At 38.5% G+C, this 13,786-nt stretch overlaps 2 protein-coding genes across 3 annotated transcripts; one reads left to right on the top strand and one right to left on the bottom strand.

Annotated features, from left to right (window-relative positions):
* The first annotated feature begins 694 nt into the window (after nt 1-694).
* Nucleotides 695-2,144, top strand: LOC121198777 (neuropeptide B-like). The gene is made up of 2 exons (XM_041063096.1): nt 695-997; nt 1,825-2,144. Exons 1-2 carry the CDS (start codon nt 740-742, stop codon nt 1,951-1,953), a joined length of 387 nt encoding a protein of 128 aa, XP_040919030.1. The 5' UTR covers nt 695-739; the 3' UTR covers nt 1,954-2,144.
* A 424-nt stretch (nt 2,145-2,568) lies between these two features.
* On the bottom strand, nt 2,569-12,189 carry LOC121198400 (guanine nucleotide-binding protein G(o) subunit alpha-like). Of its 2 annotated transcripts, none has more exons than XM_041062501.1 (10): nt 12,075-12,189; nt 11,490-11,625; nt 11,295-11,386; nt 11,094-11,186; nt 10,760-10,920; nt 7,930-8,058; nt 5,077-5,206; nt 4,900-4,971; nt 3,381-3,468; nt 2,569-2,759 (listed from the first exon to the last, which is right to left on the bottom strand). In XM_041062501.1, exons 1-10 carry the CDS (start codon nt 12,114-12,116, stop codon nt 2,569-2,571), a joined length of 1,134 nt encoding a protein of 377 aa, XP_040918435.1. In that variant the 5' UTR covers nt 12,117-12,189. The 2 variants fall into 2 exon arrangements, with proteins under 2 accessions (XP_040918435.1, XP_040918434.1); XM_041062500.1 differs by having other exon boundaries at nt 12,054-12,170.
* Nucleotides 12,190-13,786: the final 1,597 nt, after the last annotated feature.

Here is a 13,786-nt window from a genome sequence, read left to right as displayed (position 1 = left end):
CCCTTGAAATCAGGTCACATACACCACAGACTCAGTGCACCGTTTCAGCTCTTTCTATCTGAACGCGAGATATATGAAACCAGCCCCTCTTTGGAGGAAACCCATGTCTTGGGCATATGTCTGGCAGTTTATTGTTGCTTTGTTGTGGTCAAAGTATGTTCATATCAGAGTCAACACACAGACATTTCTTGGTTTTTGTTTAACATCATTAGGGTGTGCATCAACCAAATGTTTTTTACAGTTAAATAAGCGTTGGAGCATTTTGTATGTTTGTTCAGTGTTTTTGCATTCTCACTTTTGATGGGTGATGATGAAAGATAAAGTAGGGGAGGAGGGGGGCAGCCTGAGTGTTTGTTGTTTTGCCAATGAGAGTCAAACAGTGAATTTACTATCAGCTTTGGCCAGACAGAATCAAATTAATTACCTGCCTAATTCTGCCTTAATTAACTTCAGGACAACAAACAAAGACTTTTGTTTTAAACGCTACTCTGTGACAAAATCATATTTATCTTAAAGACAAACAAAATTTCAAAGCTCTCCAGAAGCCCTAACTTCGTAGAGGTTTTCTCTGTGGAGGGTGTGAATCGCCCACTCCGGGGCAGTTTTCGTTGACGAAATTGCGAGCCTGATCACGGGGTCCCCATAAGTATAAAACCAAGATATAAGTGGTGAGCGGTCACAACGAGGAGGACCACTCGCTAAAGGCAGAGGTGCGCAGGACCAAGCCTCACTGCTCGACATGGAGATGCCCGTTAAACTCATCTTCCCCATCGTGGTGATCTCCGTGCTGATCGCTTACTGTCCCACGGAGGCATGGTACAAGCAGGTGGCCGGTCCAAGCTACTACTCGGTGGGCAGGGCGTCCGGCTTGCTGTCCGGTATTCGGAGGTCACCGTACGTCAGGAGAGCCGAGCTGGAGCCGTCAGACAGCGGAGAGTCTGCAACCAACAGCGTGTTTTCTGAATTAACGCCGCACAATTTCATCCTGAAGACGATGGTCAGTGGTTATCGGTTTTATAGGCGCATTATGGATCGGATAGGTTTGAGATTACGCGTTACGCCAAGCTCGCTCCATGGCACGGGCGCAAAAGTGTATCCAAAGTTAAAATCTGTTTTATTGGTTAACTTGAATATCCAATTTTCCTTAAAATGACAAAACACAGCCATTGGTTATTTTGATAATAACGGGCTCAAAAAGAAGAGGTAAAAATACTTCAGGAACATTTCAGATTTTAAACTTTTTTGCACAATTGAACTTAGCAGTGACTTTCGAATTAGAAATTCTTTTCTCCTGGACGCACGGTCACCTTGGTCAGGAGGGAGCTGTCCAGTCAGCACCACTGAAACTATTACACGACAGGACAAGGAATAGTAAAGAGACCCGGATTAGTAATGGTCTTAGGATTCATATTTTTACACTGTAGTGCAGAGATATTTGTATCTTTTCTTAATTAGCCACAATAATGTAAATCTACTTCATTCAAAATGACCAGCAAACCGTATTGTATTTGCTCATTATGCAGCAGAATGCCCACTGTCAAATTGTTACTATAGATTATATTCATGTATTATTACTGATACACGTGAGTGAAGCATTTTAATATGACTGGTGGAGGTTGAACTATTCTGAGCTACTCTATATAGTTTGGGTATCTGCTGTGAAATAACAGAAGATAAAGAATTTCTGAGATGAGGTTCTTATAAATACACTACCAATGACTGTACTTCTCTGCAGGAATATTTGTAAACCATCACACTGAATTTAAAGGTTCTTTGAGCACCCTTGAATGTAACAGCACCATTTATTTATTTCTCTCCAAACAGCCTGTTTGTATCAAAGACATTACACCAGACCTGCAGAGCTGTGAAGTCTTCCAGGAAATCAAGGGTTCATTCAAGTGCAAAGCAGACGTCTTCCTCTCTCTGGACTCCTCAGACTGTGCAGGAGACTGAGCTCTGCGATTTAAAAACTGTACATTATTCCCATGTTAAGTTTAACACGTGTTGCACTAGATGGAAGCTATGCTACTTTTTATTTACCATTTCACCAATTTATTGATTTTATGATAAAACTGTCTTAAAGCTGTAAAAGTAATGTATTCATGTATATATTTGAGCTGAGTTTTCATTAATAAATGAATCATGTTGCAGCCCCTTGCTGAAATTACTGAATACAAAACATTTTTTTTCTGGGGATAACGTCATCACTTGCTGCACTCTAGTAAACATATATGTACCAGACAAAACACCTCGAGATGAATAATTCAGTTATTGGTCATTGGACATTAAATGAGTCAAAAAGAGGACTTGTTCTTTAAAGGTGGATATGAACCTAACTCATAACTGCATTAAAATTTCCAGGCATGCTTATGAATAAATATTTTATTTAAAATGTTTTAAAAATAAAATGTGGAACGTGCATCTTAAAGAAAATTGCCTCAGCCTTATAAGCTACTTAAATAACTTCCCTTAAATGGTAACACATTTATACACAGAGCAGCTGTAAAAATTCAAATTCCACTGCCGCAAATGACTAAAACCATTATCTAAACAGTCTTCAGGAGACTTTTACAGGAGCTGGACAGCTGCTAGGTTCTGCTTGATAATCTGATCTATGACCATGTGGAAGACCACCTGTATGTTGGTGGTATCTGTGGCCGTGGTGAAGTGGTGGTACACGAGTTTGCCAGGACTGCTGTTACATGCTGAAAACATGGCCGTGATGTGGTGGGCTGCAGCATCCACATCACCATCTGCTCCTGGTTTGGTACAAAAAGAAAGAAAGAAAAATGACAAATGTAAGTTTTACAGTTAGTCTGTCATGAAATATTGATAAATCAAGGCACTGACTTGCATGTACATTACGTTCCCTTCTCAAACCCCAAATATGCACATAAAACATGATGCACTGGCATCAAGTGCTTCTCAGTTACTGTGATTGAGCATGAAATATTTATGAACGGTACAAACACAAACATGGGACTGTATGTGAATAATGTGACAATCTCTGGCCAGAATGAATTCGGATTACCCAGTGGACAGGGAGAATACAGCGAGCCATCCAGCAAAACAATAAAGGGAAAAACACAAACATTTCCTCAAGGAATTCAAGATCCTAAACAAGTACTTCCATGTTTAGAGTAATCTCTTGAGAAGCAGTTGAGACAGAGCTAGAAAACAATGCCTTAGCACGTCATTACAGTACTTTGTGTCAGAGTTTCTCAGGCTTGATGACTCAACCATTTACCTGCTTCATTAACCCTTTGGCACTTTCTCAAAAACAAAACCAAACAGTATGCCATATTCAGATTCACGTGGAAACTTAATGAGACACCCCATTTCTGACAACTTAATGTACAAAACAATTATTTTCAGTGTACCTGTATAACTAGATAGGTAAAATCTCAAATGTCTTCCAGAATGAAGGATCTTCTCCCGAAAAAGGTCAGTTTTGTTCATGAACAGGATCTGTAGGAAAGAGAGATGGCACCACAAATAAAAATCAACCGTGGCAATATACAAGTAAAACTGTGGCTGATGTCTTTGCTGTATTGCTGTACAAAAAAGCCCTATAAGCTTAAATATAAAAGGCAATCATCCTGGTCCAGCAGAGCTAACCCAAGAGTGTCCTAACATTCATTTGTAAAGATGTGTACACTTCTCTGATCACAAGGGACAAAACATGGAAGTTGCTCTGCAGAGAGTCATCACCAAGAAGTACACATCTCAAAACACACCTATACACAGCATGTGTATTAGATTAGTCCACGGTTCAGTGCATAAAAACACAGCGTTCAGGCACTAAAGCACTGAAAGGTGTAGTCGGCGTTAGTGTATTAAAAAGTATATTTTAAAGCCCCATAATGGCTTCATGATACCTTTTTTTCTGAGGTTGTACAGAAAATAATTCTTGTAACGATAGAAAAACAAAACTACTACCAGTATGTTTTGGTCAAGTTTGTCACCTGGTACTGCTTCAGGTATCAAAACATGGAGGACAAGTAACAGAAACACAGAAAGAGCAAAAGTCTGTTGACCATTCCATTTTAAAAAGGTGCCATGTGTAAGTTTTTGCTATTGCTACATAGCCAACATCAGCATTAAGAGCTGTTTACCTACCAATCTACAAGAAATGTTGTGAGTTCAGTACCAATTTTGTGTACTTGTGTAATGCTATATAAATAAACTTGCCTTGCCTTTTTGTAGTTATTCACTTATGACTTCTATTATTATACTGGTTGAGAGTAACATCAGTACTTTTCCGTGACCTTGAATGTCCATCAAATCCATTAAAGTTCAGATCACGCTTCGCATTACAGGTAGAATTTTGAGGCGTCTCTCGTCAATAAGCAATTCTGTCATTTCATACCACCTCTACAGAATCTTTTACTACTTCTAATAGAAAAACAAGTGACTAGCCAGTATTTAAAACAAACATTAAAAAAAAAAAAAAATTAAAGGGGAAATGAATGTAAGATAACCCTTGCCCCTAAATGTCTCGAGTTAATCAAGTGCAGATACACAGTAAATTTGTGACCAACAACAATTCATGTCCATCAACAGTCCCACAAATTCTCAGAATAAAAGAAATCAAACAAACTAATTATACAGAGTGTTACACAACAAACTTAGTGAATCACCTGCTCTACATCTCAATTAGTTTGCATACTAATTATGTATGTCAAATGCAATCATGGCTAGGCATGAATGATTACCAGAAAGCCACTGAAGAGCTTTAGTTGTCTCCCACACATTTAGATGAGCTTTAAACAGACACAGACTGTGCATTTTGCCCAGACAGAGGCTTTAAAGCAAAACTTTGTGAGACCTTATTGTATTCTGAACAGATTCGTGTTCATCTTTAAGAAAGCCAGCTAAAATAAGTGCAAATAAACTTACCAGTGAGGTGCTGTTAAAGACTGTGTTGGTGCAGATTGATGTAAAAAGTTTTAGACTTTCCTGGATCCGATTCTATCATGAAAAACACAGTGTCAATTCTGCCAAGTAAGAATATAAATATAGCATTACACTTAATTTATTGTATGTGATCACAATCAATTTTCATTTTTTTCATACCATTGAGGGATCCTCCATCAGTGTCATATCATAGCTGCTGAGGGCCACCACAAACAGTACAACCTGAATACTGTCAAAGCAACTGAGCCACTTCCTCCTCTCACTGCGCTGGCCCCCGACATCATACAACCTGTCAACAAGAAAAACAAAACCTCATTTATTCTTTATTTGAACAATGAGGTCCTGACAATGGATCATGGACAATAAGTACAAGAAGAATTCATTGGACATTATGTTCCTTACCATAAATCACTCAGTATTTTATATTAAGTTAGAGTCTGAACATAACTTCACATATTGTTCAAGTAAAAATATTCTATGAATTAGCAATTCATTTCACTCTGTTTCATAAATAACTTTACTGATGCCACTTTACTGATGTCTGAGAGCAAGTCTTACTACCACCTGGACCAAACTTAAAAAAAAAAAAAAACAACCCAAAAAACTGTCTTACTCTTTCAAATATTGGGGGCAATCTATTTCAAAATACAATCTGGCACTAAGTGAAGCTGGGGGTCTTGGTGACACAGGTAATGAGTTCCCATTTAGGCCAGACAGTCTCCAGGTGCATGATTGCACTAGTCATGTCAAAGGCAATGAAGCGTTTATCCTCCAGGTCAAGAGTCAGTTTTAACAAGCTGGGGGACAATAAGTGTTAACCGTGGTATTTGACAGCAGTAGTTTCTGTGCTGAGGGGAGGAAAAAAAAAATCACTCATGACTGCAAGAAACCTTATGTAGCTTTTCAGATTTCGTGGAAGAGCAGGATCAGACCTATAAAATGATTGATAATTTGCACGACCTAAGGAAATAAAGTTTTTGAATTTTGTTATTTGGTGGAATCTGCCCAAGAGATGAGACTGACTCACCCCAAAGCAGTTCTAAGTATGTTTATCAGAACTGCATTATGCAAGTTTTCAATGAAATAATAACATCTTAAGCCTATAACTTAATAATATGGAGACAGAACACAAGGCCAGATAACCTGAACAATAATCGGAACGTCTTTATAACTTTATGTAAGAAGACAAAAAAATTTAACTAGAGAAGGGCCTTCAGGTCTGATGGAGCAGACTGAAAAGGCTTAAATATTCTGTGCGCACAATCCACTGTTGCACCAGTCTCACTTTTGGTTTACTGGTGTTTAATATTTCCTGACAGCCGGCAACCACATACAAAAAAAAAAAAAAAAAAACGTTATAACTTATGTTACTGTCTACGGAAAGCAAGAAATATCTGTACTCTGTCGGTGAAATTTAGGATTTTAATACCTTCTAAGGCCTTTTGTTGAGGGAACTGAATTTAATGCTTTTCATGCCACCTGCATATACCCTAAAAAAAGTTCAGCAAAATTTCTTTACATTTCAAAGTCAAAATGCTGATGTAATTCTAACCTTGAAGTAGCTACAGTATATGCAATATTCATAAAGTCCTGGTCAGTATGGATTTGGTTTCTTCTAATGACCCTTGCAGTGAATGCCGTCATTGCACAGGGACAGAACGCGTGGAGAATCATGAATTGTTGCTTACTCTGAAAACTAAAGTTCAAAGGGGGAAGGGAGGAGGGGTTTCAGTGTTTCATTGCCGTGCTTCCTCCACATTTTATTCCTGGAATAACCAGGCGAAGTGAAGCCATCAATATTTCATGTCTGAGTCATGCCCAGGCAGCTGCCTCCCTTGGCTTAGAAGATTTCAGCTTTCGTCAGGGACCCTTCAAGAGTTGGCGGTGAGGCTGAGTCTCCAGAGCCTCACCAAGCTGCTTCCTCAGACAGCAGCATGATAAAGTGTGTATAACCAGAATAGTAACTATGATGGAAAATAAATCTAAATCCAAAAGTCATTAATGGACAATAGTTTGAGATTACAATAACATGTGCTACAGTCATTTAAATTAGGGGCCATGTGATTGAATGGTTGACACACATACACATCTTCAATTAAATGGCTTTTCTGCCTTCTCTCCATTGTTTCCTGTCTGTCTATATGCTGTCAAATGTCTAATGAAGGACAAAAAACGCAGGATAATAATTTATAAAAGCTGAGAAATCACGCCTTTTAGCAACTCCATCTTATTTACATGACGTGCCTTGTTACCAAGCAAGCTAATCACCAACACATCATGCTCATGACACACAGTGGTAGAACGTGTAACAGAAGCAATACAGCAAAACTTGCGACAAAACTTTTAAAACTAGCAAACGTGTTTCAGGTTCAAGTCTGCTGAACAACCAGCAAGCTTCAGTTGTTATATATCGACACATAATGTATATTTTATGTATCTGCAGGAACATAATGAAATGCATTTATTACACACCATACAGTCTGTGTCTTGTAATGCATCTTGAGTTTTTAGTGCATGATGTTCTTTTACTGTCTGTATTTGTACATATTACAGTGTGTGTATGTGTGTGTGTGTGTGCGCGCTGTGAGGTCTATATCCCCCTGGTTGCATTCAAGGTTGCTTTGCTTTCAGGTTTAATATCCAGATTATAATCAAGATTTCTTCACTGGAACTGGTTAAGTGTTTCAAGGGAATATGAAGGGAACACTTCACCGTGCCATAACACATCAAAAGCTCAATTGTTCATGTAAAGGCATAAGATGCAAAGAGTTCAGCTGTTCCTCAAAAGGATAAGGTGAAATATTGTTTTAATTTTAACTGTGCATAATCAGGAATTTAATTGTCCCTCTGACAATAAATATAAAATACGATGCCCATTTTTTTCCTCAGCTCAGTGTGGATCATTAAAGCCTCTATCCTTATGAACTTCACTGGTGGCGCAGGTTATATTTATCTGTGCACAGCAGTGTATCATGTTGCAACCACTGTTGAATTTAGTTTGATAAGTCTCACCGAAAGATTGTTTCATTAACTTGAAACTGCGTCTCAATGATTCCACAGGTCCTCACTCTCACTCTCAGAACATCTGTCTCAGTGGGAACATAGTTGGGAGCGATGATTCGAGTCATGTTCTCAAAGAAACTGCAATAGGAGGAGAACAAGAAATATCACTAACAGATGAGACTTTAACATTTCAAAAAGTAAATCATTACTCTCTGGCACAACCGTGTTTGTGTGTTATTCAGGAGAGCATTCAGATACAGCCTCTACACTCATTTGCTATTCTATTAGGTAGAACCAAACCAAATGCAATCTAATACTTCAGCCTTGCAACAAATCCAACCTCCATGAAGGATATAATACTCTGTTTTTGTTGAAACTGTTTTAGAGAGATGTTGATGCAACTTTATGGCAGCTTATGGTCTGGAGGCTGCAGTCTGTGCTACTGTTGAATTGTGTTGTGTTATACTGAGTGGTGTTTTTAATTATTTAATCTACAGCGAGTGATATGAATCACATTACTCTGAACCATTTTTGCGCTATGGGCTGCAGAGAATAACGTGTCAGGTTTTTGGAGTTCTAGTTGCAATTCAGACAGACTAGATGACCAACAGGAATAGTTGTGTGGAGACAATGGACAACAGTCTCTGCAGCACCAGGGGTTTACAGGCTCTGGAACACATGCTGCAACACTACACCTGTATCAGATGCACACACAGCACAGCAAGGCACATATCGGAGGAAAGAGATTATCTTCACCTGCAACACTAGCTGGAAGTTTGAGGTATGAGTCATACTGTAGAAGAACAAAGTTTTCGACAATGATTTTATGCTGTCAATATACGTGTACGTGAAAATATTTGCCAAGTCAGCTATTCCATAGTAAGAGGCTGGTTTCACAAAGAGACTTTGACTGTGGCTTCGATATGATAGACCTCAGATCGACTTCTAAACTCATCTTTTGCACAAAGCTGTCTACTCCTTGATCATCTTGTGTTGGACTAATTTGCAAAGAATTTTGGGTAAAATAAATAAATACTTCCAGTGGCATAAAATCCCAGAGCAGTGCAGACCTGCAGCAGAGCTGAGATGCTGTAGCAGGACTCTAAAGTCAGGCTGAGGACAATTTACTTGGACAAACAAAACTGACTGCAAATGTCCTGCTTGCTGTGCATTTCCAGTGGGTTACTACCAACTCCCAACATAAAATTTCATTTCAAAATTCTCCATCTCCCAGCAGTAGTAAATTCAGGTTAATGAAGCGAGGGCTGATTAGAATGGACTTCTAAAACACACAGGTTGTATCAATAGCTAACCTCCTGTAACTGCAAATTTCTTTTTAGCAACATTAACAGTTCAGTTCATGCCAAAGCTAATGTCCAAGAAGTCATTTCACACGTCAAGCTGCCTTCAGGTCCTGGGGAAGTCAAGTGTGTCACGACACAGTCTAATCCAATATTCCTGGAGGAAGAAATCAATGTGGGGCCCAGCAGAGCGAGAACACTGAAAGAGAGCCAGTTGAGTTTCATATCATCCTCCAGCTCTCAAACTTATTGAGTTCCGATAATGAAGCTGTCATATCTTCATCTTTCTCTGTCTGATCAGCTGGAGTATGTTTTAACTTGGCAGACCTGCTCCCTGATGCCTCTGAGATAAGAAGTTCTCAGTCCATTTATTTCAAGTTCAATCCAAAATAAGAACTAGTGAAAAATCCCACCTTCACGCTCATTTTAAAGACAATACGCATCGGCAAGTCAAGGTGAGGCCTAACAACCAACAAAAAAAGACATCTTAATGTCAGTTTTGCGAGGAGGTCACTAAGCCGTAGATAAAAAAGTACAGCTTTTAAAAAGGTCTGATAATACGCATTTTCAGGGGTAGGTACCAAGGTGCCAAGTACCACCTTCTAATTTTCTACATTTTTTCCTTGTGTATGTATTTGACTTGTGTACAAAATGCTTTAAAATAGTGTCATTCAAAAAATGATTACTCCACTATGACTCTTCTGAAGCATTACATTAGGTTGATTTAGCAAGATGTCCACAGGAATATCAAATATTCTCCAGAAATAACAAGATACTATGCAGGTAGTGTAACATGTATTAGGGGGAGATTTTTTTTTTTTTTAAATAATCACACATCGTAGTTGGCATGAAAGTAGGAGCACAAGCCAATAATGCCATTTAGCAAAATGTATTAGACTCTTCAGCTAACAATCCCCTCTTCAGCTGATGATGCAACACACACTCAACAAATGATCTATGCAGCGTAGTGAGTTAGGATTTCATGACATTGTACAGGCTGCTAAATTGCACGGTCGAAGGACACTAGAAAAAAAAAAAAAACTGTTCCACCCACATAAATATAAAAATGTCACACACACAGATGAGGGGGAAACACATTGTATTCAAACAAGGTCTCTTTCAGAATATATGAACATAATTTGCAATGAAATGTACAGTACAGATTCAACAAAACGTCTGCCATAAGGCCCCACCCAACCTACAACTTCACAGATATTGTTTGACTTCTTACTAGTTAAACAAGAATACTGGCTCTTTAATCATGTCTGCTTTTATCTGCTCCACCCTAACTCCCATCTTCCTGGATATCTGTAAACAGTGCTTTTTAATTTGGTCCCAATTAAGCCTCCCATTCCACAAATGTCACAGGAATCATTTCCTGATGATGAGTTATTCTCAGCACTTGCTTTACTGTTGCGCTGTATTGACAATATGTGACGACATGCTTCTTACTGGGGCAATTTCCCTTGACATTTCCACCGTCCGTCATAATTGGGCGGCGTTGCGCAGTGCAGATCACTTAAGGTCATTCTACTCACTAGAGTGCAGAGTCATTCAGCTCAAACTCGTAACCTCTGGCTGCAGCTGCTCGCACCCCTTGGTCGGCCCAAAGCGCACAGAAAGACTGAGCCACAAAAGGAAGCAGCTCCTGGTCGTCTCCCAAACACTGGCTGCAGGACAGGATGGAGCGAGCGTGCATCTGAACGGGACAAAATATCATGAAAGCGGCACACTGCTTATTTCCACAGATAAATACTGACATCTAGTGTTATAAAGAGGCTTTGCAATGTAAAGTGGACTATCAAGATAAAAATGTAGAGGAGATTTGACAAAACTTTATGTGAACCTCTGTAGTCTGTATCATCTCCTCACCTTGTTCTTCTTATTGGCAAGGTTTATCCTCAGCATCCCCATTCCTCGAAGAACAAACTTCATAGAGGTCAGGAGGTTGTCTAGTACTGCAGGCTGTGAGTAGAAAGCCAGTCAATATTTTGTCACATATGGTGTCAGACGCTTCAATATTTTAGGGTGAAAATGAATGAATATGCTCTATTTGCCCCAACTGTCTACTACCTTAAAGCTGATGAGCTCCTGCTTAGAGAAGCCATGACTGTGAATTATCTTGATCTGTTTGATCAGAGTACTTTTTCCACTCTCTGCAGCTCCTGATATGCGAACCAGAGAACGGCTTTCACTCAAGCTTTCACAAAAAGTCAATACATCAGTGCAACATGATGAACTACAGAAATGTAAATGTCTGAAACTTACCAAGCATAAGGATTTTTACCACATTCATCTCAGTTCTGGCATGTTCACAGAGGTCTTGTTCTATTTTAGAGCTTCGGACTTTTGCCTTTTTATCCTCCTCTGTAATGTCCTGGTGAAGGCACATTCCCATGCAGATCTAAGGAAGAATTCACAGTTTTCACATGCAACCAGGACACTGGTTAGTAACTACAGTTATTGATACAGATAATATTTTTTCTTTAATTGTGCCATTCTGAAGGAGCTTCCATACAGGCTGTATATTTTCTCCCAATACAATTGGTTAATTCTATTTAAAAATTTATGACCAGGCCATCACATCTTATAACTACTTATAAATAGTGTCAGCCCAGTGGTTTTCCATAATGGTGAAATGGTAAATGTTTAGCTCTTTTGTCTTTTTTACAAGGACTTTAATAATTATTCCATGAATAAAAAAGTTTGCAATGTTAGTAACTTTCAAAGCCATAAGCTTCTAATTGATTTTTTTCTTTCCTTTCCCCACTTTAGTTATGGTGTGTACCCTGAAACTAAACTATTCTGCCAAGGAGCTGTAGGTGAATTTACCCATTTTAGTGAACGTACTACCTGCAGTGGGACTGGCAGGATACTGAGACAACAAAACATCATCGCTTTCTCTCTGCACGCCGGTGTGTTGTTTGGTTCACAGCCCAAACTGCTAACAAATCCAACGAGCTGTTTGTGTCGGTGTCAGCAGGAAAACGCAGGAGCTCATTAGGTTAAAAACAGGACAGGTGTGCACGGCGCGTCTTTTAAACGTAGCGCTGCCTTCAAGTGAGTTCGGAGAAAACGGACTTAAAAAAAACTTAAAAAATAAAAATAAAAAAAGACTAAACGTACAGTTTGTTTTGGAAGACACGAGAAAGCTTACTCAGCACATGCAGTTGTGTCATTAAGATGAATAACAACAAAACTGGGCTTTTCCATGATGGGAATCTTTGCTTAGATGCAAATGAATCAGTAGTAATTTTCCAGTAAAATGTAAATAAATAAATAAATATTTCTGACTTGAGCCACTTTGCATTCTTGGTACATTTAACAGTTTGCAGCTAAAACTTAATTTGATTTTACTTGAGCAAGATTTTGAATGCAGGACGTTTACTTTTACCTGAGTATTGTTAAATTATTGTAATTAATGCCGCTATTTTTATTTAAGTTATACTTCTTCCACCACTGCCTGTGCCTGCTTGGCACAGTGTATGGCATTGGATGACTTGTCCAAATATCTCTTAAAGCATAGCATGAGCTAGTTGTGAGTGACCCTGAGCATTTGGTTTATGCTTAAGCCAAATGCTCTGGGTCACTCCCAAATTTACCACAAGAGTCACAAGTCAGCTTGTCATGCTTCCAGTTTAAACAGATTGTCACATCAGGTTACAATAAATAGCTTGTTAACCTTCCCTCTACAATAGAAAGCTTAAGGAAGATTGCTGGGTACCGGTTTGCTCCTAAAATAAACTAATCTTAATGGCCTGACATTTAACGAACTCTGTGTGAGTCATATGTTTTTAAGATCTTTTCTGATCAAAGGTCATCTCTGCGTCCAAAACACGAACTCACCTTTCATGATGTGACTAATGTGCAGCCTCATTTACCTAATTACTGAGAAAATAAATTAGTCATTACAGCCTGACCACACCCAGACATTTTCTGTTTTAGTGAAAACAACACGACAAACAGCTTTTCAGATTACATTGTTATTATTTTCTGCAATAATATACTGTAGTCCCATCAGTTTCTACAGTATTCATCAACTGGGAGTTGTCAATAACATATAGATTATAGCCTACACTGAGTACATTCCAACATGACATACAGATATATTATTATACCTTTTAAACAATATGAATCTATACAGCAGTTAATGGAAAGGAGGTGAGTAAAATATACATCTACAAAAAATATATTATTTAATCCATTTGATTTAGAGACAGAGGTTAAATTGTTCAGGGCTCAAAAATGACAGTAAGAGGTCTACTTTATGATCAAGTTAACAACACTGAGCATCTGTCATATTTCTCCCATTGTACTATGAAAACTAAAGGTTAAAAGCAGTCTGTTACAACTCTGTAGTGTTCTCTATATTAGGATACATCTAAGGAGTGTTGGTTTTAAAAAAAATAAAATAAAAAAATTGCACTCAAAAGGCCAGGCGTGCAGGTCTCAACAGTGTGCATTTTTGAGTTAAAAACCTGCTCTAAAAAAAAAAAAAAAAAAAGTCAGTGCAGTCTGGAGCTATATACATGAGGTCCCAAAAGAGTCCATCAGATTTTCAACAC

The sequence above is a fragment of the Toxotes jaculatrix genome, chromosome 18, assembly GCF_017976425.1.
Source record: "Toxotes jaculatrix isolate fToxJac2 chromosome 18, fToxJac2.pri, whole genome shotgun sequence".
Taxonomy (NCBI): Eukaryota; Metazoa; Chordata; class Actinopteri; family Toxotidae; genus Toxotes; species Toxotes jaculatrix.
Note: the sequence above shows the minus strand (reverse complement) of the source record. Positions and strands in the feature narration are given on the sequence as shown.